At 30.1% G+C, this 25,429-nt stretch overlaps 2 protein-coding genes across 2 annotated transcripts; both read right to left on the bottom strand.

Annotated features, from left to right (window-relative positions):
* Positions 1-1,425: 1,425 nt before the first annotated feature.
* Positions 1,426-2,603, bottom strand: LOC132734755 (collagen alpha-3(VI) chain-like). The gene is made up of 2 exons (XM_060721601.1): positions 2,361-2,603; positions 1,426-2,105 (listed from the first exon to the last, which is right to left on the bottom strand). Exons 1-2 carry the CDS (start codon positions 2,416-2,418, stop codon positions 1,516-1,518), a joined length of 648 nt encoding a protein of 215 aa, XP_060577584.1. The 5' UTR covers positions 2,419-2,603; the 3' UTR covers positions 1,426-1,515.
* A 17,461-nt stretch (positions 2,604-20,064) lies between these two features.
* LOC132734752 (collagen alpha-6(VI) chain-like) lies at positions 20,065-25,397 on the bottom strand. Its single transcript, XM_060721598.1, has 6 exons — positions 25,247-25,397; positions 24,773-24,889; positions 23,683-23,799; positions 23,170-23,286; positions 22,309-22,887; positions 20,065-22,060 (listed from the first exon to the last, which is right to left on the bottom strand). The coding sequence occupies exons 1-6, from the start codon at positions 25,293-25,295 to the stop codon at positions 21,471-21,473; spliced, it is 1,569 nt and encodes a 522-aa protein (XP_060577581.1). The 5' UTR covers positions 25,296-25,397; the 3' UTR covers positions 20,065-21,470.
* Positions 25,398-25,429: the final 32 nt, after the last annotated feature.

Raw genomic sequence — 25,429 nt, 5'->3', positions numbered from 1 at the left:
TTGCAGTTGGTATCTTTATTAAATAGAAAAAAACAATCCGTTTTTAAGTCTTTCTTAAAATGACAATGTGTTATATCCCCGTAACTAACGAGTTTCATATACTATAACTGTTTTTTCGCAATGGCATAATGTTGTTTTTTTTGTAATAGAAACAAATAAATACATAAATCGTTAGGGTTTACTCACTGATTAAAATTGATATATGACGCCGGGCGTACCGAATACCGGGATTTTTCCGAACTACGGTTGTAACACGTGAACATGTTGTCCTATTTATTTTGGCTACTGCGTTACCCTAGTAGATTAAGCAAAGAAGAAACACAATATATTGGCGCTTTTGTCAACAATCTTTCTTGAATTAAGATGTAAACTCATAATTAATTTACACATAAAATCTTAATTGGTCAGTATTTACCGTTTACTTGAAATTTTATTTAAGTTTTTTTTTTCATTTTACCATCTGTAGGCCAGGCTTTTATTCTAAGTATTGTTTTCCTCATAAGTGCTAAATTTCGCTGCGGAGTTGCACCAATTAGACTAGAACACACGTGTGATGTAATCGCATTCCAATGCAGCAGCTATTTAAAAAAGATCAATATGTAATAGTTTTAGTAAATGAAACGAGTTAGTTACGAGGATATAACACTGGCTGGGGCGTCATCAAGGGGTGTTTCTGCTAAAAAATAGCGAGGCCGTCAGGCCGAGACAATTTTTTTGGCAGAAACATCCCGAGATGTCGCCCCAGCCAGTGTTATATCCCCGTAACTAACGAGTTTCATATACTATAACTGTTTTATCGCAATGGCATAATGTTTTCTTTTTTGTAATAGAAACAAATAAATAAATAAATCGTTAGCTACATTACAGTTATTTATGATAAAGCAGCTTTTTCAAGTTGTTTTCGCTGCCGCAAAAAAAATATACAAAAGACATCCAATGTTAGAGGCGGATTGTAAACTGTTACCAAAATTGATTCAAGATTAAAGGGATTTTTTCAGTGGAAATAATTCATTCAGCGGATGTACTTTTGATTAAATGAGAGTAAATTTCATTTCATTTTTTCATTGTATTTATATATTTATTTTATTTTATTTTATTAATTCCATTTTTTTTTTTTTTTTTTTTTTTTTTTTTTTGCTACTGGGAATGGTCGTTCCCACTGCCCCAATGGAGCCTCTATGAAAAAAAATGTATTGATATACTACAAGGTGCGAAAAAAAACTCAACCGATATATAACAGTCGAATTTGTTTTTCCTATATGAATCAATCAAAAACTGTACTGTTATATATCAATACAGTTTTCAAACGCTCATTGAAGTGTACTGAGTATAATGGGTTAGCAAGAACAAAGGAAAAGTTCCAAACCATGCGATAAATTGTTAATTACAGTTATAATATAGATACAGATAATGTGGAAAACAATATATAAATATCGTTATTTACTGACAAATTCTTTAAGTATTTAACAATTATCAGGATAACCTTATATGTACGACTTTAGTTAACAAATTATATTATACATTTGAACAATAATCATATAATAAAGTTGTTCTAAGAGAGTCTAGCACATTAACGCCAATATGGATGTCATCCCCTAGTACAAACGTTAGCATTGGGTCCGATGATATATCACGCAAGTTGATCCAGTTAGCACTTCTACCAGTACCTATGGTAACAATTATTATTCCAGAGTCTTTAACCCGTTTTGCCGCCTTTTTCAGTCCTTGTGTATCATTCATGTTTCCTGAAGTTACCAAAACTAGGATCTTTCTTGCATATGGCCTCGATCCTCTCAAAGTTGAAAATCCATTTTTATTCACATCATTCAGAGCACGGGTTATGTTAACATTTTTATTGTATTTCTGTCTTGTTTTCTTATTATCATCAGCTATAAGACTGACTCGATCGTGATGGGTTGTAAAGTTATATACACTCACTGTGTCATTCGTGAACATAGAGTAACTGAACTGAGTTGCATTTGGACCAACATTAGTAAGTGTTAAAAGATGAGAGACAGCTTTGACTTGCATATCAAAGTCTTTATGATTTATATTAGCCGAAACATCCATAACAATAGCAACATCTGACACATTTGTTGAACATTCTGAAAAAGATATTGAAACAATTCAATAACAAAGTAATCAAATCAATATTTGAAAGAATGAGAAAGCAATCCTAAGAATAATGTATGCAGATTATGTATTCTTTTACAAAATTTGATATTCAATTCATTGCAACAAATTTTCAATGAAATTACATGCTTATTACTAGACAATTACTAGTAAATCATGATATAACATCACAATAAAATGAATACACGCAAAGTAAAGTAAAAGTAATATAAAATGAGTAAACATACTGTCACAACCAAACATGGTGTATTTAAGGAGTGTCTGTAAACAATCCTCTGTTGCCATTGGAAACACAAAATGATTGATTATATGATGATATTTCTAACAATTCCTCATGACGTATGGACAATCCACTACCAACAGTATAAATCTTCACCCCGCTGACTATCAAAGCATTTGCCTCTGATATCACAATATTCGGGTCCGACGACAGTCCATCAGACAATAATATTATATAGCGTTCGACATCAACCGGATCTCTCACACCATTGTCCCGTCTGCAAAAACGTCTTCGCGTACTTTCTTCAAAGCAGTTCCAGTCAAACTCGGGCCACCACAATCTACTGTTAGGTGATCTATTGCGTTCTGTATCTCGCTATTGTTGTTAAAAGTATTTAAGTAAAAATGAACAGTCGCTTGTCGAGAAAATGTCACAAGACTAAACTGGTATCGATAGTTTGGTGGCCCTACTTGATATTTGGATATGAAGTTCTGGACGTATTGTTTATGCTTATCAAATGTAATATTACATTCACTCATCGAAGTGTCGATAACAAATACAAAATCGGCCATTTTATATGGCGTGCATACGTCTGAAAATCAATTGTACTGTGTATGAAAAACATTAGATAACAACATGATGTACCATATTCTTGTCTAGAAAAAATAGTGTTAAAGAAAATATTTTGCAGTCCCATTTGATTTTTAAAATTACAAAAGGTTACATGTACATCAGTTTATTTAAAGATGACGGTGATTGCCACTATTCTAAAAAGTTTAGCCTGTAATAAAGCATATAATTATGCACGAATTTATTGTTACTTACAAAGCAGCGAAACAATGTTATATTAAGTATAAATTATTGATCATTATAGAAAATCAAAACATGACAAATTAAAGATAAGTAATATATATACCAATATTTTCACATTTCGGACCTTTCCACCCATAAAAACAAATACAAGTTTTGTTACGACCCCCATTTGTCAGTTGGCAGTCACCATATTTACCACAATGTATCGGACTGCTGCAATCTGCATATATATCATATTTATTTGTGTAATACAAGTATTTAACTTTAATTTTAAGTTTTATAATAGTGTTTGTTGATACATTTAGAAGTCGTACTATTTCGATATTTAATAAAACACATAAAAACAATAATACAAATTGTTATTAATAATTGAAAATGGCTCGAAAAATCCCTGGCTTCGACATTGGTTTTATTTATTTATTATGGTTCGGCTCGATTTCTGGAGAGAGAATTTTATGTTTTCGTCCCTTCTAAAAAAATTCGAGATGGCGAAAGGAAAAAAGAAAAACCACCCCGGTTATATGCCTTTTCACCCAATTAATAAACGTGTCTTTCGCCTTCGGTTCTTTTGGAAAAGGGCATGATATATTTTAGGTGAAATAACCGATATTTTTTATGAATAAGAACGAAAAATAATTTTTTTTGGGAAAATTATTTTTTGTCGTCGGGGAAAAACAAGGCCCGGGATCGGGCGCCCTATAACTTGTGGGTGTCGTACCTCAAAAAGCGAAAAGACGAAGACCCATAAATTTGGGCCCCTTTTATCGGGGTTTCGTTTTTCGGGCCGGTTAAACTTGAAAAAGAAAAAATGAAAAACGAATTTTAAATTTGGCCAAAAATTCAGGGGGCCACCATAAATATAATTTGGGGTCCCAGTTGAATGGGATAATTTGTTTTGGAAAGTTTAAAAATTTTTTTTTAAATTTTCACCCGACTTAAAAAAATTTTTTGAAAAACTCCAAAATTTTTGGGTTTTCACCCAAAAACTTTTTAAAAAAACCCAAAGGGGTAATGGGCCCTTGGGGAGGGAAAACGTTTTAAAAAATTTTTTAAAAAAATTATTTTTACAATTTAAAAAAAAACTGGGGGTCAAAAAATTTTTTTTTATAATAATTAAAAAGCACATAATTCCGTTAATTTTGGTTTTGAAACTTTTTAAAAAAACAATCAACTTAAATTTAAACCTTACCCCAACCTTTTAAAATTTTTAAGTTTTTGGTCCGTTTCCCGCCATCAGAAAAAGCATGTGTGCCCTCTTTTCCCGGCCGTTGAACCCAATTTCACGTCCCCTACCCTTATGGACCAAATTTAAAAAAAATGGACTTTTGAACAATCTTTTAAAATGGGATTTTAAAAATGAGAAAATGACAATTTTCAAAGAAAATCAAATTTAAGAAAGAACAAAAATTTAATTTTTTTTAAAATTTTTTAAAATTTTCTGGGGTTTAACAAAAACCTTTTTCTGGAAAAATCAATAGTAAAAATTTTTTAAAAATAATTTAAAAAAAAAACCCCTTTTAAATGAAAATACCCCAAAATTTTTAAATTTTAATTTTAACCTTTTTAAAACACAAAATTTGTTTTTCCCTTTCCCCAACCCTAGAAATACAAAAATGGCTTTTCCCCTTTTTTTTTTTTTTAGTTTATCAAATTGCATGTTTCCCCCCATTTTTTGACAATTTGTTTGGGCTAGTGCAATCTTAAAGAAAAAAAAAAATAAAACCCTTTTAAAACAATCAAAAATTTAACCCAAAAAACTCTGGCAATAAGGGTTAAGAAATGATAAAATTTCAAAACCCTTAATTTTTTAATTTTTATAATAAAAGTTTTTTCCCAAACCAAAAACCCTTTAAAACGAAATTTCACTTTGTTTTCTTAAACAAAAATTTAATTTTTTACAATTTTAAAAATTAAATGTCCCCTTTTTATTTTGTAAAAAATTTCAGCCCAACCTTGAAAATTAAAATCCTTAATTTTCCAAAACTAATGAAAACAAGCCCGCGTTAAAACCCCGTTAAAAATTAAAATACCATGGTTTAAAATAGTTTAACTTTTTTAAAAAACATAAATTTTTAAAAACTTTAATTTTTGAACCCTTTTTTAAATGATACAAAATCTGAATTTGGTTTTTTTCTATAAAAAAAAACCCTTTACCTTTCAAAAATAACAAGTATTTTCAAATTTTTAACATGAAAAATTAGCCTTACCCTAACCAAAAAAACAATTTGTGCCTTTTTACCAATTCTGAACATTTTTGCACATATGGCCCTTTTTCCACCGGTTTTTAAAAAAACCAAAACCCCTTGGGCAAGTAACCCTTTTCCAAAAATTGAGGGGAAAAGGGGAAAAGTTGGGCTAAGAGCAAATTTTTGGATTATAATTTTTTAAAAACGTTCGTTAAAACCAAAAAAAAAACAAATTCCAAAAATTTTAAAAAAATTTAACAAAAAAGCCCCCAAAAAAGTGTTGGAAAAAGGAAAAGAAAAATTATTTGATAAAATTTAAACCCGGGTTTAAATAACCCCCCCTAAACTCCCTTTTAAATTAAAAAACATCCCAAATTTCGGGTTTTTTTTACATTTTAAAATTTTTACCTTTTCCTTTTTTACGAAAATTAAAATTTTTCCTTAAAATCACCCAATTTTTTTCCTTTTTTTCCAGCCACCCCAAAACACAACAATTTTTATGGCCCTCTTCCAAGCAATTTTTAAACCAAAAAATTTTCATGGTTTTTTCCCCCTTTAAGAACAGTAAAAAATTTTGGGGTTTTAACAATTTAAAAATTTTGGGTTTAAAAAAACGTTTGATCAAACATTCAAATTTTTTACAATTCCCTACGCCGGAATTGGGATACCCCAACTTTTAAAATTTTTTCCAAAAAATTTTTTTTAAGAGGTTTTAGGAACAAAGTAAGGGATCCTCAAACAATTTTGTCAAACCAAAAAATTTCCTCTTTTTTACAATGGTAAACCCGTTAAAATAAAAAATTTTTCAAAAACAGATAAAGAAAAATTCTGCCCCAATTTTTCCCCCTATACCCTGTTTGTTTTTTTTGGCCTTTTCCCCAATTCCTTTCCTTTTTTTTATTTTTTTTTTTTTTTGAAAATCACCAAAAATTTTATTTAAAAATGCCCGTGAATGAAATTTGGGATAATATTACGCCCCTTTTTTTTTCTTCGGAAATTCTTGGGGATGAAATTGGGGAGACTTAAAAATAAAAAAATTTTGTTCAAAAATCATTTAAGGCTTTTTCTAAAAAATTTTAATTTTCAATTTACCCTTTAATTTTTAAAATTTAAAAAGGTTTAAACCCCCGGCCCCCCCAACCCCATTGCCCCAAAAAATTTCAGTTATGTCCTTCCCCTTTTCCCGGGCCTTTTGGAAGATCCAAAAGTAAAAAAACGGGTTCCTCCCAAAAATTTTTACCAAATTTAAATGGGAACTTTGGGGAACCAAATCTGGAAAAAGGATAAAAAATTCTTTAATTTAATTTCAAACAATTTTTTTAAAATTGTAGATTGGGTTAAAAAAGGTTTTTTTATTAAAAAATTATCAAAAATTCGTAAAAATTTTTTTTATTATCCCACTTTTTAAAGGGGTTTAAAACATTTAAATTTTTCCTCGGAAAATTTAAATTCAAAATTAAATTTTTTCCGGGCCCCAAAAAAATTCAAACCTGCAAAAAAAAAAAAAAAATTCAAAAACAAAAAATTCTTCTTTTTTTTGATTTTCAAAAAAAATTTTTTGGTTTTCTTTTTTCCTAAATTTGGGGAAAATTAAAAGTTTTGGAAAATTTTGGGGCAAACAAAGGTGAAAAAAACAATTTTAATGAAATTTTTTTAAATAAGTTTTCCTGCACAGGCAGACTTTTCCAAAAAAAATAAATTTCTTTTAAAATAAAAATAAAAATAAAACCTTTTTAAATTTAAAAGTTAACAAATTTTTTTTCTAAGGTAAAATCCCTGGATTTTGGAAAAATGGTCTCCTTTTCCTAATAAAATCACAATTAAAAACCTTTTTCCGCCAAACAGCCAAAAAACTCATGTATGCCCTTTTTCCACCAATTTTATTTTAAAAATTACATTTTTCCCTTTTTTTTCCCCTTGTGAAAAATAAAGTTGGAAATATTGGGAGTTCCCGGAAAAAAAAAAAGTAGACGAATTTAATAGCTTTAAAGAAAACATTTTTTAAAGGTTTTTAAGTAAACACCTTTTTTCCCTTTTTTTTCCGTTTTTATATTTTTTTACGCTAATTAATTTGTACCAACCCAAATACAGTTAGGGGCCTTTTTCCCGCCACCAGGGAACAACTCATTTGTGCCCCTTCCACCATTAATTAAAAACATTTTCCCCCCCTTATTTTTAAATTCAGTGGACTTGAAAATGTTTTAAAAAAAAATTTTTGGTTGGGTTTAACGTCAAAAACCCAAAACAGTGTAAAGGGGATTTAGGCCCACTTTTCCGGGGGTTTTTCTGAAGAGGAATAACTTTTTTGTGCCCCCCGGGTTTATTTTCCCGTCAGGGGAACGGGTACCTTTAGTCGGGCAACTGGCGTCCCTTGAAAGAGTTTGGGTAGTTTTCCCCACAGAAAAATTTCCCAAAATCCCTCGGATTCAAAACCCCCAAAGCAGTGAGGAAAGTTTTAAAAAAAGATTTTAAAAAAATTTAAAGTATTAATAAAGTGATTAAAAATTAAACTTTTTTGGTTTTTGTCCTTTTTTATTTCGACTTTTAAAACAAATAATTTACCTAAATTAAAATTTTAAAAATTTTTGGCCCTTTCCCGCCCCCAAACACAACTTTCATGTATTTTCCCTCCACCAAAATTTTTTTAAAACATGTCCCTTTTTTTCCCCTTTTTGACAAAAAGTGGACCCATTTCAGTCTTTGAAAAAAGAAACAAACAATTTTTAATGAAAGCGAAAATTTTTTTTTGAAGTTTAAACACAAACTTTAAAAATTTTTCCCTTTAAAAGGGTTTTAAAAAATTTTTTAAATTTAAAAAGTAATTTTTTTTTTTACCAAAATAAATCAAAGGGTTTTTTGGGCCCTTTTTTTCCAAACCCCCCAGGGGACAATACAAGTGGGGCCCCTTTTTTTTCCCCCCCCTTGATTTTTAAATTACATGTCCCCTTTCCCTTATGACAATAAAAAGGATAGTGCAGTCCTTTAAAAAAAAAAAGATATTTCCAAGGAAAGTTTAATTGGGAAACAACAAAATTTTTTGAAAGGGCAAAAACCAACTAAATAAACAAAAATCTTGTAAAAAAATAAATCTTGGGGGTTTTACAGTGGTAAAAATCATTAATACAGTATTTAAATCTTAAACCCCCCTTTAAAACACAGGGAACCCCCAAAATGAAACATTTTTTTTTAAACCTTTTTTTTTGCTTTTTCTTAAAATTTAAAACCCCACATTTCCCTCCGTTTTTGATAATAAATTTTGGGGAAATTGAAACAATGAAAAAAATGGGTTTTAGATTTTTTCCTTTTGGGGGAAACCAAAAACAAAATATTTTTTTCAAAAATGGGCGAATTTTTTTTTCCCAAATTGAAATGGCCGAGGAAGAAAAGGGGACAAATTCCCTGCATAAATTTTTAGGCATTTAAAAGGGCAAAAGAGTTAGGGGAACAAACCCGACCGTTTTCCCAAAGCTAGCTGGAAAAGCTTTCCCTTTCATGAGAAATTTTCCAAAGTTCCCTGGTCGGGAAACTTTAACCTACACGGTTTAGGAATGGTTTTAAAAAATTTGATTTTTAAAAAAATTTTTTCATTGGGGTTAATGAAAAAAAAGAAAACCTTTCCCCCTTTAAAAAGAAAAAAGTAAATTTTAATCAATTTTTTTTTGGGTTTTTAATTTTCCCTCAAAATATTTTGAATAAAACCGTCCGGAAACTTTTTTCCCCCTACTAAATTTACAGTTTGGCCCTTTTCCAGCCACCAGCACAAAAATACTTTTTATTGGGGCCCCTTTTTGGGCCCTTGTTAAAATGCATTTCCCTCCATTGTGGGGAAAAAAAGTGGCTCTGCAAATCTGGAAAAAGGAAAAAAAAAATTTTCCAATTTTGTTTAATTTTTAAAATACAAAAGTTTTAAAACCCAAATATAAAAAATCTAGTTTTTTTTTTAACTCTGTTTTTTTATTAAAAAAGAATTTTAAACTTACCAAAATAAATTTTTACAGTTGGGGAAACCATTTTTTTCCCGCCATCAGCAAATTTACTAAATTGGGGGGTGCCCTTTTTTTTCCCCCCGTTGAATTTACATTTTCCTTTTTTTGTGGGGCAATAAAAAGTTTTTGGATTTTTTGCAGTTCTTTTTGGGAAAAGAAATAACAAAAAATTCAAAAAAGGGTTAATTTTCACAATTTCTTTTAACGTTTTAAAGTAAAAACCAACAATAATTTCCCCTTTAAAGCTTTTTTTAATTTAAAATTTATAAAGGTTTAAACAATTCTTTTAAACCCTTTTTTTCTTTTTAAATTTTCCAAAAGTTTTTTGTTTTTCCTTTTCCAGCCATCAGCCCCAAGTAAAAATTTTTGTGCCCTTTCCCGCCCAAAATTTATTCAAATTGGGAAAGTTTCCCTTCCGTTAGGACAAGTTTAAAATGGGGGGGTTTTTTTGGGGGAAAAATTTTGATTTATTAAAAAAATTTTTTAAAAAAAATTTTAAGGGCTTTTTTTTATTTTTTTTTTTAATTTTTTTCAAATTTAAATAATTGGGTTAAAAACTTTTTTACAATTTCAAATTTTTTTTTTTTTTTTGTTTTTTTTCCCTTTTGAAAAATTTTCTTTTGGTTAATAAATTTCCCTAAAAAACCCGAAAACTCACAAGAAAGTCCTTTTCCCCAGGAATTTTAGGGGAACAACTTGGCCAATTTATTGGGTTTTTCATTCTTTTTCTTCTTTTTTTTAAAAAAACAAACATTAAAAAGGGTTTTTTTCCTTTTTTAAAAAAATAAAAATTTTTTCCTCCAAAAACCCCCACAAAAAATTTAAAAAATATTAAAAACCCTAAAAAAAAAGGGGGAATCAATAAAAAAATAAATTTTTAATTTTCCCCAATCTTGGGAAAGGTTTAAAAACTTTTTAAAAAAAATTTAAATAAGGTTTTTTTTTTCCCCTTCTTTTTAAAAAATTTTTATTAACCCCCCGGTTTTTAAAAAATTTTTAAAAACCAAAGGAATCAAATCCCAAACCCCCAAATCACAGCTTGTCCTTTTTCCCCAAAAACCAATTTTTTAAAAAGGGGAAAAACCCCGTTACAAAGAGTGGTTTGCCGGGTTTTTTTCTTTCCCCCGTTTGTTAAAAAAGGAAAAAAAAAACCCCAAAGTTTCCCCCGTTGTGAAAAGTTTTTAATGGGCTTTAAAAGTTTTTTTAAAGGGGTTTAAAAAAAAAAAAAAAATATAACATTTTCCTTTCGTCAATCGGAAAAAATTAAAAAACCCCAAACAAAAAATTGGTAAAAAAAAATTTTCCAAAAAAAGGTTTTAAAGGGGTTAATTTTAAAATTTTTTTTAAATAAAATTTAAATTCCCAAACGGGGGTCTTTTAACCTTTTTTTTAATTTCAAAATTTTTTTGTTACCTCCCCCAAAAAAAGGGTTTTTTAAAAGGGCACAAACCTTTTTTTTTAAATTTTTCCCTTTTTCTTTAAAAACCTTTTGGAAATTTCAAATTACATTTTTTCCCCCTCCATTATGCCCCAAAAAAACCCGGATTGAAAAAATTAAAAATTTTGGATATTTCAAAAAAATTCAAAGCCCATCAAAAAAAAATTTCCAAACATTTTTTTCCGTAAAAATTTTTTTGGAAAAGGGGTTGTCCCTTTTTTTAAAAGTGGATAAAATTCGTTAAAAAAAATAAAAAGAAATATAATTCCCTTTTAAAAAAAAAAAAAAAATAATTAAAAAATTAAAAAATTTAAATTATTAAAAGTTTGTTTAAAATTGGTTTTTTATTTTTTTTAAAAAATTTTTTTAATTTTTTAAAACTTTTAAAAATCTTTTTAAACAATAAATTTTTAAAAAATTTTATTAAACCATTTCAAAATTTTTGCCAAAATTTTTTCTTTTTTAAGTTTTTGGTTTAAACCCCTTTTTATCGTTGTAAAAAAAAAAAAATTTCTTATATAAGCTGCCTGTTTGAAATGCCTGTGTTTCCCCCTTACAAAAAACAAAGGGGACCCGGGAAACCAAATATTTTAAAACCAAAAACCAAAGACTAATGCCTTATATAAGCCTGTATTCAACTTAAGTATTTTGCATACTATATAGAACTTTATAATTATGAGAGAATATAATTTACAAGTGATAATGCAGTTTAACACTTTCATTCATTTTTGCTATTCATGTGTACCTGTTAAAAGCCAAACAATAATGAATATATAGAAAAACTTGATATAATATCCCTAAAACATGTTTATAGAAATGGCTAATAATATCATTAGAATGTACCTCTGCGTTTACAGTTTCGACCTTCCCAACCCTCTGAACAAGTACAGCGATAATCGGTGTCAGAATATATTGGCACACATGTCCCTCCGTTATAACAATATATTGGGCTGGAACAGTCTGTAATGTACAAGCTGATGTGTACTTTATTTAAGAGAGTCACGACGTTTCATTTTATCCAACTTTGTCACATTTAGAAAAAGGAGATCTCTAAGGCGAAATTTTAAATAAATACTGAAGATACATGTTCGTGGAAAAAAAATCAATTCATGTGACATTATGCCCATCCAAATGTAGATGGTTAGTGTACAGGTAATTTAAGTAAAAACGAGAACTTTGCATTTTGCATTGGTTATTTTCAAATAAGTATTTTATCAATGACCCGTGTGACTCACGAAACATGATATTAATATCCTTAGGATTGTATAGGTGGCGTTTAGTTTATATAAAAAAGAGTTAAACAGTCTTTTTATATTTAAGAAAAAAAATTATAGTCGTGATTAACATTTTGTATTCTCAATTTTTGGTCAGTAATCATTAATATAACCAAATGAAATATATAGGTAAATAATATTGATTCACAAGTCCGAAGCCGAAAAAAATGAATTTAAATGTGATTCAGTCTTTAAATATCAATATATTTGGCAAAAATGATCCATGAAAGGAAACCAAAAAAAAAAAAACAACAAATAAGACAAAGCTGGGGCCTTTACAGATGGGTCAACACTTAGCTTTGTTTGTTTCAAGATCCTAAGTATAAAAAAAGTCATAAAAAAGCAGAATTTTCTCAAAAAAGAAATCAAAAAAATAAAATATTTATATTGATTCTGGTTTTGAAATTTCTTTCTGTTCGAAAAGAGACAATGTCAATGTGATTATAAAAGTGTGACTTATAGGTCAGTTTCATGTCTTTTAAAAATAGTGTCACAAAATTTGGGAACCTTTCCACCCTGTTATAACAGTTACATTGGATAGTGGGCATGACCACCGTCATTTGTCCAGCAAGTTCCATGCCTGCATGGATTCTTACCAATCTGAAATCAAAATAAAAGTATATATACAATTTATACATGTCACACACGCCCCAAGAGTTCGGACTCTAAATGCGTACCACTACACCGCAAATTTAACGTCTTTTTCGTGCTTTTTGTCCTTATATATTTTCTATCTGTAATTTCCCGCTCATGACTTTCTTTCTTTCACATATTGGGTAGACGATGATAATCTAATGAAATGATTGTGAAGACAACAGTTTATGAAATAGAACTAATTCAATTAACATAGTTTTAAGAATACAATATTCATTTGAAAATACTCTATAATGGTAGACTATTATATAATCAACACAAACACGACTTTGTTAAACAACAAAAAAGAAACATTAATTTTATTAAAATGTTAACGTTAATATTTCTATACTTTTTGAAGCTTGAGAACGACTTACCGGTGCCGGCTGGCAGTCTGCAGAAATGAAAAAAAAAACAACAGCATTATATTTGTGTCATGAAAATGTCAACAACCATGAATTAATGCAGTTGTATATCTATCGAGTTTTAATACTTAGCAATAAATAATATTGAATAGTTTAATCGAGGCGATAGCCGAGATCAATAATAATTTTTTCAGTACATATCACATCATATTCACCAGCTAAAAAGTACATATCTGTTTTATTACATAATTTATCAAGTCGGCCATTGAATACGACGGAAATCGACATTTTTCAGCTTGTCTACTTTTTCGATAAGTTGGCTCTGTATTTTAATGCTCATTGGTACGCTAAATTCTTAATGCTCTTAAAAATGTAAAGACGGTAGCTAAAATTCACTTAAAAAATAAAACGTTAGGCGATTCGCATAAATGTCAAATTAATCTATTTTAGTTACCGTCTTTACATTTATTCTTTAGGAACATTAATTTAAGAATTTACCGTGCATTATCATTATCATCAGCTCGGTCAATATATTTTTTTCAGTACATAAAACGTAATATTTACCATCTAAAAAATCCATAGTTGTAAAATATATTTCATACTTACAATGTTCACCACCACGTTTTACTCTTCTCACAACTTGATCAATGCCGACATCAACGCCGACATCAACATCAGTGTCATCATTATCTGGTTCCTCAAGATCGTGAGCTGTGAATAGAGAACAATCGTACCCTTATCTTGGATTAGTTAGCTCAAATCCTAAACTCGGCTTAAAACGGTTCCCACTATCTCTCAAATGATTGTGTATAATACATATGATATAACAAACACGTGCTCAAGCACGGAATGAACTGTGTTAAACGTTTTTCTTGATTAAAATATTAATTTAATCAAGAGTTTGATTCCATATAACCAAGTTTATCAAAATATTTGTATGTAGCCTTTAAAAGAATAAAAAGGTTTAAGGTCATAATATTCTATCTCAAATATATATAAATATATATATTTGTATTTATTCATTTATTTATTTATTTATTACCTCTTTAAAAAATACTTACATTTATCTATTTTCATTATGTTTTTTTTGTTGTTTTTTTGTTTAAAAAAAGTGTCATTTTGCAACATTGACACCATGTTATAATAAAATTAAACCATAATCCGGTATGTTCCAAAATACGAGTAAAAAGCAAAACGATAACAATGCAGGATTCCTTTACTAAGCATTTAATTCATCCATTTTTTTAGTTCTGATATCGAGTATTAAATTTTATTTACTGTATTACATACATAACCAAACAAAATAGTTTGTAAAAATGAGAGAGAGAGAGAGAGAGAGAGAGGGAGAGAGAGGGAGAGAGAGAGAGAGAGAGAGGGGGGGGGACAAATCTTACTTTGTGTTTTATCCCCATTCACAATCAAAAGGTACAAGTATCCTGGAAAAAAAACAAGTGTAAACATTCAGATTTAAAAAGTGTGTAGGTTTTTAGTAATGAAATAAAATTAGAATATGTACAGTTAAATTGTTAAGAATAATGTAAATTGTTGATAAGTATAGTCTGATTTTATTCACTTGTCAATTATGAATACATTATAGCACTCAATTAAATATTCGATCCCATTTCAGTTTTGTCCGTGTAGTTTACTAGAATTAAAATGGAGTATATAGTAATGTTTTGAAAAGACACCTAAGCTTATTGTAAATATGGTTGTAATATCCGAAACAGCACAGTCAGTTAAGGTCTGTGGTTCGATATCTACTGTTGACATTGTTTTAGAACTTATACTTTCTTTTTGCACTATAATTTTTTTAATATAAATGGGCAAATGCTTGCATAATTGTCAACACGGATATGATGCAAGACCTTAAAACATTGATTTTAATCCGAATGAATTCAAAATAGTCATTCTTAAAACATGTTATTTAAAGAGAGTATAGACATCCAAAATAAGTGCAAAACATAAAAGATAAATGAAAAAAAATCAAAAAAAAATCATAGCTTCAATAATGTTGAACATATCAATAAGAAAAAAAACATGGGTCTACGCGTTCTCGATCTTTCAACACGTAGGGCACTAAAAGCTATAAACCCGTATAGCAGATTACCCTATTGCGCTATATAACGCTTAGTGTAATTACTTCACAGATACAAATTACATTTAATTACATCTCACTGTGTATATCTCATGAAACTTACCCAAAATTTATCGGAGATTAAATATTTTGTGTTCATGGATAGGTTAATACAATCAAACTATATATTAAATTTACTCACCAAAAAAAGCGAAGTACAGAAATAATCGCCACATATTGTTTGCATAAAGAAAATTTTCTTCAAACTGTTTGTAAGTTATAACTAAGGTTATTTAAGTTTCAACAAAGTTTGGAAATCCCCTTACTGATAAGCATGCATAATCAATGACTTAGTAGTGTGCCGCGAGAGGGAATCTCCCTAACATTTTGGTATATTTGTTTAAGCCCATAAACTATTTCAAAATACAGTAGCTCTAAACCTCGCTTGAATATTTATCTTTCAGTAGGTCCGTTTTATTGACTTATATTTGTTTGTAAACATCATCGATATATCTTAAACAAAGATTACAAGCAAAAAAAACTTTGCATATTTGTTGACAATTTTGAGATTTTTTTCAATCAAAGGGCCTTCGTTAACAAGATATGATTTTAATATATAAAAACAAGCGATTTAGACGACCATTTAAAGACCAGATAAAGATAGCGTTTGGTCAATATAACCTATCATTGCATTTTACAATTTTCACAAAATAACGCAAACATTTACTCTCATAAGAGACTACCTTTCTATAAAAACCACCCTTTTTATTTACTTAATTTGAGGTGACTATTTGGGCATGTCCGATAGTAAACTTTTCTTTTTTTACCAATTCGAATGAAGCGAAAGAAAATTTATTCTTTTTATTTTAAGAAGCTTTGCGATATATCCAACTTCAGTAAAAATAGTTTTTAAATAATAGAGTGAAATAAATTCCGACTTTGCCAAAAATAGTGAAAAAAATCAACAACAAAAATATGAAACAACGGCATTAATAAATGACCGACGTGCCATAATACAATGAATAGCACCCGCCTGGTTTTAAACCACAAAGTCGTTGCATCAAACTAAACAATGTACTAGTCAAGAATATTAAACAAAGTGAGAAAAATAGTAAATTCACTACAATAAACTAAAGAATACTAGAATTCTTCTAGTGTTTAAACTTTACGCTAATGGATCCAATAGTCACTATAGTCTTTACCACAAGTATAAAGCCAGACTAGCCTGCACAGCCGTGTAGTCTGACCAGGCTCGATATTGTATGTCGCTTCATTTTTGCTGTGATTTTTACATTGAAAAATACCTTACTGTTCCAAATTCATAGCATGACAGATCCATTTTATAAAGATTATGTTAAATGCTGCATAATGAATTTCGTAACCAAAGTTCATGATATACCACTTTAAATGACTTATTAAGAAATGTTATAAGACATGACAAACAACTTTGTATAAATTTTTAAAAAAATGCAGACTTTACAGATCAATAAATAACAATTTGAATCTTATCACTGTCATCTTATTTTATTTACACGTTATCAAATTTAAAATGGTCCAACCATCATCGATTTACCGATGAATCATTAATCTTCCGTGTGAATTGTGGGATTTCCCTTCTCATAATCTTAGGTTTTATACATGTATACATTAACTGCCTTGATATTCTTCGTTTTATATCCTACCAACGCTATTTATTTCATAGGGCGACTTTTTCAGTTTTTTATATTTTGAAGAAATACACATATACCAGCTTGAAGACGGATCGAAATATACACTTACTACTTAGCAGGCTAGCTTTCTTTGAGTGTATGTTAATACCCATGTTTCTATCATATCAGGTACGAGGTGACTTTCCTACAGCAGGTTCGAGTTGGAACCTGAGTAGAGCTAGGGGCCATTCAAAAACGGGCGGGGTTCCCCCGAAAATTGGAAACAGGGGAGAAAAAAAACCACTGTTTTTCTTATTTGGGGTTATTTTGGGAAACCTTTAATAAAACCCAAAACGTCTCTTTCTTGAGGCAGGCTATATTTATTCATCTTTTTAAAAATAAAATTTTCCTATTTAAAATTTTATCTATTCGGACGACATGAGAAAAAGAATGAATGCATTCTATTAAACTATATTTTTGGTTAAATTAAGACAACGTTTTTCATAGAATATAACTTTAGTAAAATAATTTCAACAGTAATAGTATACATTAATTTGGTTATCATAGCTCGTTCATTTATTCTTAAAAAAATGTTTGTATTGCGAAAATATAGTGACCTGCTGTTTCATATATTACACAAAAAGTTTAATCTCAAACAACGTTCTGTATGTATGTAGTTAATGCTTAATGAGGGTTCATCCGTCCTTTCGGGCACAAAAATGCAGTTTTCGTGTTCGAGTACGGACCCCGGACAATGTCACCAGTCATGTCCTTAAAAAGTTAATTTTGAAGCACAAAGTGGTGATAATTTACCTCCATGCAATTTCCACGGAGTATTAGCCAAATATATGAATTTTGAGCCAAAGAAGGTCACTGTACGGCGGTCAATGAGAACCTAAATGTACAGTAACCTGTGACAATAGGAAAGGTTAGCCCTGAAAAGGGCTGTTGGTGCCAGAAAAAGGCCTGCCTTACAAGCCGTCTATCTGTACTAGGGGCTCACGTACCCTAGCACACCATCCTCGTCGTCTCAGCCTACTTTGTATGGCCACTCCCCTCGGCATTAGTCAGGACACCGGCAGTTAACTTCATGCAGTCTATCTAGGTCGTGCCGCCTTAAACGTTACCCCGAGTAGAGGAAAACATGCCGCCTTAAACGTACACAATCCTTCAATCATCTGCCGATGCCCTGTGCCTTCTCAGCGACGTGCACGCTCCGATGGGAAGTGAGAAGTCAAACACGTTCTGTTTAAAATTTGAGTTTTAATAAGTAAAGAATCTCTGTAGGCATTTATGAAAAAGAAATATCAGACAATATATTATTTATCATTATATAAATAACAGATTTCGTTGCGCATTGTAGCTTCAGTTTCTAGTTATATATTTATATGTTGTCTTATATAATGGACATGCCGTAAATATTTGTTTCATATCCTTTCAGATATACACTGTTAGCATATATTTAGACTTATTTGTTTCTGAGCATATTAGCTGGCAATCAATCATATTACCCATCACTAATTTTGAACTATTAATACCTATAGGTAAATGGGAGTTATTCTTATCGCAGTGAAATATCTGAAAAATAAAAACCTATAGAAACAGTGTCCCAATGACATTTTTGTTCGGGGTAATGAAATAAATAACACATAGATTCGTGAGTAACAGCAAAAATATCATTCCTCGTAAAAACACTGTAACTGTGACATTCCGCTGTCTTAAGCATTATTAAAGAACGCCATTTCAAAAGCTTCAATAAAAGATAAATACAAAGAAGGTAGTTAATAACTTCTGGAATCTCCTTTTTACTTTGTTCGAGATAACTCCCTTTGGTAGTTCTTTAAAAATATAGGTAGTAAAATTTTTAGGCAATTTGAAGTGGGAGAATTGAATCCTAGTTGGTATATAATATTGCAGTAAGTATCTTTAATAAATAAAAAACAATCTGTTTTAAGTCTTTCTTTAAAAAAAACAATAATAAAAGTTCTTCTCTTTGCTTGACAATTCTAATCCTTTTTCGTGATGTATTAGATTTTAGAAAAGACAAGTATAAATCATCGTTTTAAAGATGCCATGACTTTTAAGAAAAATAACTCTTTTTCTTCTTAAGTTAATTTTACTAATGTACGTTTACGATTTGTCCGTTTTTATCTTTATCTGTTACCTTAATAATATTATTAAATAAACTTTAAAACTTATCCTGTGTTGATTGTTTGTTCCACTTTTATTGTTTTATTGTATTAATAATATTATGTTAAGAAAAAAAATATATCATTTAACTTAAAATGGGCATATTTCGGCACTTTCTTGTGAAGTAAAAATAAGCGCCTTGAAGTGCGCGCGTAGGAAAACATTTTGTTAAAGTTCCTACCAATACAAGATAGGATAAACTCGAAGTTTGAGCTATTAATGAATGAAATCTCTTAACTAATTAGCTTGAGATAGAAGCTGGAATACTGTTTTATAAAACGATCTCTCTTAGCCCAATTACCAGGGGTGTTCAAATATGAATGCAACAAGGCCAATATCTCGCTTTTAACCACGTTTTGCACGCACATATGTACTATGTACATAGTACACATAGATGGTTGTGTAAGCTCTCAATTGATACAATACATAGGTAAATCAGTTCAGTCTAGCTTTGGCAATAGCACGATTATCGCTATCTACTCGTGTATACACTGAACTGAAGCTAAAATGATTGGGAAAAGGTCTCCTTTCACTGACCAAATACGGTCTTGTATCAAGTACCGCTGTATTCTTGGTATACAGGCGAAAGACATATTTAATGAAATATGTCGTATTTATGGGAACAATGAACTTTCTTTTTCATTTGTCACACGATGGTGTAGGAAATTTAAAAGTGGTTTTGATTCAGTAAAAGATGCATCTCATGCACGCCGTCCGAAAACTGCAACTTCGCCAAAAATGGTTTAAAAAGTAAAGGATTTCATTGCTACTGATGCAAGATTTACAACTAGTTATATAGCTCAATAGTTATATAGCTCAATGCGTTGGTATCTCTGTAGGAGACGCTCACACAATTCTCATTAAATAATAATGATTTACTTCTGTGAATTTTGTAACATAGATAATAAATGTTCAAACGAATAATGCCTTATAATTTCAAATAAGTGCAATTATTCACGTTAATTCTGCATGATCTTGAATGATATTACAAACAAACATGAGTTCATTCAACAAATATCGGGCTAGGTTCACTTCAAAACTTCAAACTTTATTTCCATCTTAGGTTTACATCAAGTAAACAACAAAACCACCATTCAATAATAATTACAGTGAATAATGGCGGCATATTAACAGGTGTTACGTAAAAAGAGAATGACAAACATATCCAAATAATACATGTAAAATTACAAAAAAAAACATATGTGTAGCAAATAAATATATTTTCAAGTAAACGAGCAATCCAGGCATATCAATGTTATATGTTTTTAGATATTATTTCGATAAAATTACTAAGTTTATTTAATAAAATTTTATTTTCACTACTAAACAATTCTTCTTATTTAAAAAAATGGGATTAACTTAAAAATACCGTTTTAAATACTTTTTTCTTTCCTCAAACATGTGAACAAATAATGAAATTCGTCACCCTACATCATCATTACAAAAGGAACATTTTCTTTCAGAAGAAGGTTTTCCATACCATCCTCCTGTTTCCACAAGCAGCCTATATATGATTTCTAGTAAAAAACGCATAATTGATAAGCTACGTCTAGATGACAAAATCTTGATATAAGCACTTCTTCCAAACTCAGTTTTAATACCTTTTTAATGTTAATTGCCATTTCCGTATAAAATTATCTTTTAACTTTCGGCAAATTGATCAAATCAGCCATTTCTCATTTAAGAAACTTTGACAGTATCATACTCTTGAAAAACTTGAAGAACACAACAAATTTCTAACATTTTCGATCCATTGGGACTTAACATTGTTTAAAGTATTCATTTCATATAACATGCTGTAAAACTTACCAGATAGTTTGTCGATATTTTGGCTTGAACAATTTATCAGTTTCGTCCAAAATGATATAACTCTTTGGCATATATCAATACGAACTTGGGCTAGGTTCACGAAACATATGAATTGGCCTAGCAAATATAATATATAAAATATAAAGACCGCAATAAAACAAAACTAAGAGCACAACACATAAGCATGATACTTACTGACAGTTCTTCGTCATAAACAAGGTACACGTTTTTATTGTTTAGCGGCAATTTGTTGAAACACTTGTCATACGTAGAAGTGTAAAGGTATGGTAAACATCTTCTTTATTAATACATGTTTCTTTTCTTTCACTGTGTCATTTTAATTTGACTTTTATCATTAAAAGTTTTACTCTGCTCGTACTTGAAAATTGTTAAAAACCTGTTTATTGTCTAAAAAATCAAATCACTTTTAGATTCATGGTCTTAATAATTGATCAAGATACATAATGTGGAAAATACAAAAATATCGATATTACAGACAAATACAGTATTTTGTAACATATATCAGGATTGTCTTATATGTACGACTAAAGTAAACATGTGAAATTTTCATAAACGTATTCTGCAATGTCTTGATTATAATGGTACTAGCTGTCAGATGTCTGTACAAAATGTGATAAACACAGCGTAACTAAAGTCATGTCAATATTGTCAATGTATAATTAAAGCATGTAATTTATGATCATACATTTGAACAATAATCATATAATAAAGTTGTTCTAAGAGAGTCTAGTACATTAACGCCAATATGGATGTCATCCCCTAGTACAAACGTTAGCGTTGGGTCCGATGATATATCACGCAAGTTGATCCAGTTAGCACTTCTACCAGTACCTATGGTAACAATTATTATTCCAGAGTCTTTGAGCTGTTTTGCCGCAGTTTTTATTTCTTGAGTATCATTCATGCTTCCTGAAATCACCAAAACTAAGATCTTTCTTGCATCTGACCTCGATCCTCTCAAAGTTGAAAATCCATTTTTATTCACGTCATTCAGAGCACGGGTTATGTTATTATTTTTATTGTATACCTGCCTTGTTTTCTTATTAACATCAGCTCTTAGACTTACTCGGTCGTGATGGGTTGTAAAATTATATACACTCACTGTGGCATTCGTGAATGTAGAGTAACTGAACTGAGTTGCATTTGGACCAACATCAGTAAGTGTTAAAAGATGAGAGACAGCTTTGACTTGCATATCAAAGTTTCTATGATTTATATTAGCCGAGACATCCATCACAATAGCAACATCTGACACATTTGTTGAACATTCTGAAAGAGATATTGAACCAATTCCATAACAGAGTAATCAAATCAATATTTGAAAGAATTATAAAGCAATCTAAGAATAATGTATGCAGATCATGTATACTTTTACAAAATTTTAAATTCAATTATGTGCACCAAGCTTTCGATGAATTGACATGTTTATAACAAAATAACTTAATCATGCTCTAATAGTATAACAAAAAAATTCACGCAAAGTTAATTAAAATTAATATAAAGATGAGTTAACATACTGTCACAACCAAACATGGTGTATTTAAGGAGTGTTTGTAAACAATCTTCTGTTGCCATTGGAAACACATAATAATTAAAAGATGATATTTCTAACAATTCCTCATGTCGTATCGACACTCCACTACCAACAGAGTAAATCTTCACACCGCTGACTGTCAAAGCATTCGCCTCTGATATCACAATATTCGGGTCCGACGACAGTCCATCCGATAATAATATTATATAGCGTTCGACGTCAGCCGGATCTCTCACACCATGTGCCGTCTGTAAAACGTCTTCGCGTACTTTCTTCAAAGCAGTTCCAGTGAAACTCGGGCCACCACAATCTACTGTTAGCTGATCTATTGCGTTTTGTATCTCGCTATTGTTGTTAAAAGTATTTAAGTAAAAATGAATGGTCGCTTGTCGAGAAAATGTCACAAGACTAAATTGGTATCGATAGTTTGGTGGCCCTACTTGATATTTGGATATAAAGTTCTGGACATATTGTTTATGCTTATCAAACGATATATTACATTCACTCATCGAAGTGTCGATAGCAAATACAAAGTCGGCCTTTTTATATGGCGTGCATTCGTCTGAAATCAATTGAACATGATGTACCATATCCTTGTCTAGAAAAAAATTGTGTTTACAGAAATACTTTACAGCCCTATTACATTTTAAAAATTACAAAAAGGTAACATGTATATCAGTTAACTTAGAGGTGACGGTGATTGCCAGTATTCCTGCAATTAAGGTATAATATTATAATGCACGAATTTATTGTAAAACACAGAACAGCGAAACAACATTAAATTAAGTATAAAATATTGATCATGATAGTAAAACAAAACACGGCAAAGATATGTAATATATACCTATATTTTCACATTTTGGACCTTTCCACCCATAAAAACAAATACAAGTTTTGTTACGACCCCCATTTGTCAGTTTGCAGTCACCATGTTCACCACAATGTATCGGACTTGTGCAATCTGCATATATATCATATTTTGCTGCGTTATACAAGTATTTAACATGTATTTGAAGCTCTATCTATAAAAGTGTATGTATCTACATTAAGAAGTCGCTTCTATTTCGATATTGAATAAAATACATAGAACATAATATAATATGTTATAAATGCTCGAAATCCCAGCCATAGCTGTATCAGAGTGATCGAGTAAAATTGATTATTTTGACTTACTATCAAATCCGCTACTAACTGTAATTGATTTCACGCACACAAACCTAAAAATATGTCTTGGATAAAAACGAAATGTGTTAGAATCATTCTTATACAATTCAATCTAATTTTATCAATTGTTCATTTATTAAGGCACATATAGCATATGGAGCATGAAAAAAAAACATCAACTAATTTACCTTACCTACTAAGTCACAGTTGGACCCTTTCCAGCCATCAGCGCAGCTGCATGTGTGTCCTCTTCCACCGTTGATCAAATTGCATGTCCCTCCGTTATGACAATAAAGTTGACTTGAACAATCTAAAAATGAGTTTGATAGAGAAAACGAAAAATGATTGGCATTCGGAACGAAAGGAATTATTTTTCTAAGATATTCAATAATTTGACAGTTTTCACGTCAACGAACCTTTATACTAAATCTTAGCTGAAAATTTACTAGAACTCAAAATTAATGTATTAGATGTATAATTAACACTTTTTCAAAAGGCATTTAAAACTTAATAGTAATAAACTGTACTATGTTCTGGACAAAAATGGACATAGATACAAAAAATTACAAAAGTTCACTATGTTTGAAAAATATTGACAATTGAAGCGTAACTTTTATATCAGTTTTATACAACAAAAACAAAGATAAGTTTTCACTATCTGAAGAAAATTTTGCTATTTTCATATTATTTTCAGTTGAAAAGTACTAATAAAGAACCATAGTTTTTTAATAACTACAAATAAATCAATGACAAATGTCTATGAAAAGATTGTTTGGTTTATTGAGGCAGGTACTTGATATTTTACATCAAATAAGAAGAGGGTGGGGTAAGAAAGGCTGATAGATTTTGTCACATACAATAGGGGTATCTAAATATTATTTAATACTAATTATCTTGATACAAATCTAAACATATGTGAAATATATAAAGGAAGTTTACCATGCCGATTTTAAATTATAACCATTTAAGTTGTAATCCTATCCAATTGCACACAATTCACTGTAAAAAAACATGCATCAAACTTTAATTTTTTCTTAATTTCAGATTTTATATAAAAAATAAGAAAAAAGTCAAAATCTTGCCAAACAAAAAGAAGAAACAAAAGACAAATATAAAAAAAAATTGTCTCCTCTGTGGTTTGAACCCACGCCCTATCGAAACTCTGTGTCCTCACTAAAAATGAATACTCTTCAGAAAGGAGATTCTGTATTAGGCATCCAATATCTTAACCAAAAAGTTTAAAGCATTGAAATGAAAATAACCATTATAAACATCAATGATACCTGTAAAATCACAATTAGTTCCTTTCCAACCCTCAGTGCAACTACATGAATGGTTTCTTCCGCCGTTTATCAGATTGCATGTTCCCCCATTTTGACAATATTGCGGACTAGTGCAATCTAAAAGACAAAAGAAAAAAAGAAAAACAATCAAAATACTCAGAACTTTGTAATAGATAAGAATAATAAAATTCACCATTATTATATAATCATATCGTTCAATTCAATCATAAAAGCAAAATTATACTTTGTTCCTTACAACTACATTTATAAATTGATTAAATTACATGTCCCTCAGAGATGCCAATTAAGCGAACTTGAGTTATCTAAAATTGACTGACAACAGTGCGCAAGCCTTCATATTATATACTAGAACTCTTATACCCATTGTGATACATATTTGAATTGTTCTTTCATATAAAATTATACTTACCTTTCAAAGTCACAAGTATTTCCTTCACATAAAATTAGCCTTACCTACAAAGTCACAATTTGCGCCTTTCCAACCATCAGTACATCTGCACATAAGGCTTCTTCCACCATTGATCAAATGACAAGTACCTCCATTGAGACAGCAAAGTTGACTAGAGCAATCTGGATATATTTTTTAAAAAGTTCGTTATCATACATACAACTAACAAATAATTTAACAGATGAAAA

The sequence above is a fragment of the Ruditapes philippinarum genome, unplaced genomic scaffold (assembly GCF_026571515.1).
Source record: "Ruditapes philippinarum isolate M1 unplaced genomic scaffold, ASM2657151v2 ctg3287_1_1_1_1, whole genome shotgun sequence".
Lineage (NCBI taxonomy): Eukaryota > Metazoa > Mollusca > Bivalvia > Venerida > Veneridae > Ruditapes > Ruditapes philippinarum.
The sequence above is the reverse complement of the archived record's forward strand: the minus strand, read 5'-3'. Positions and strand labels throughout refer to the sequence as shown.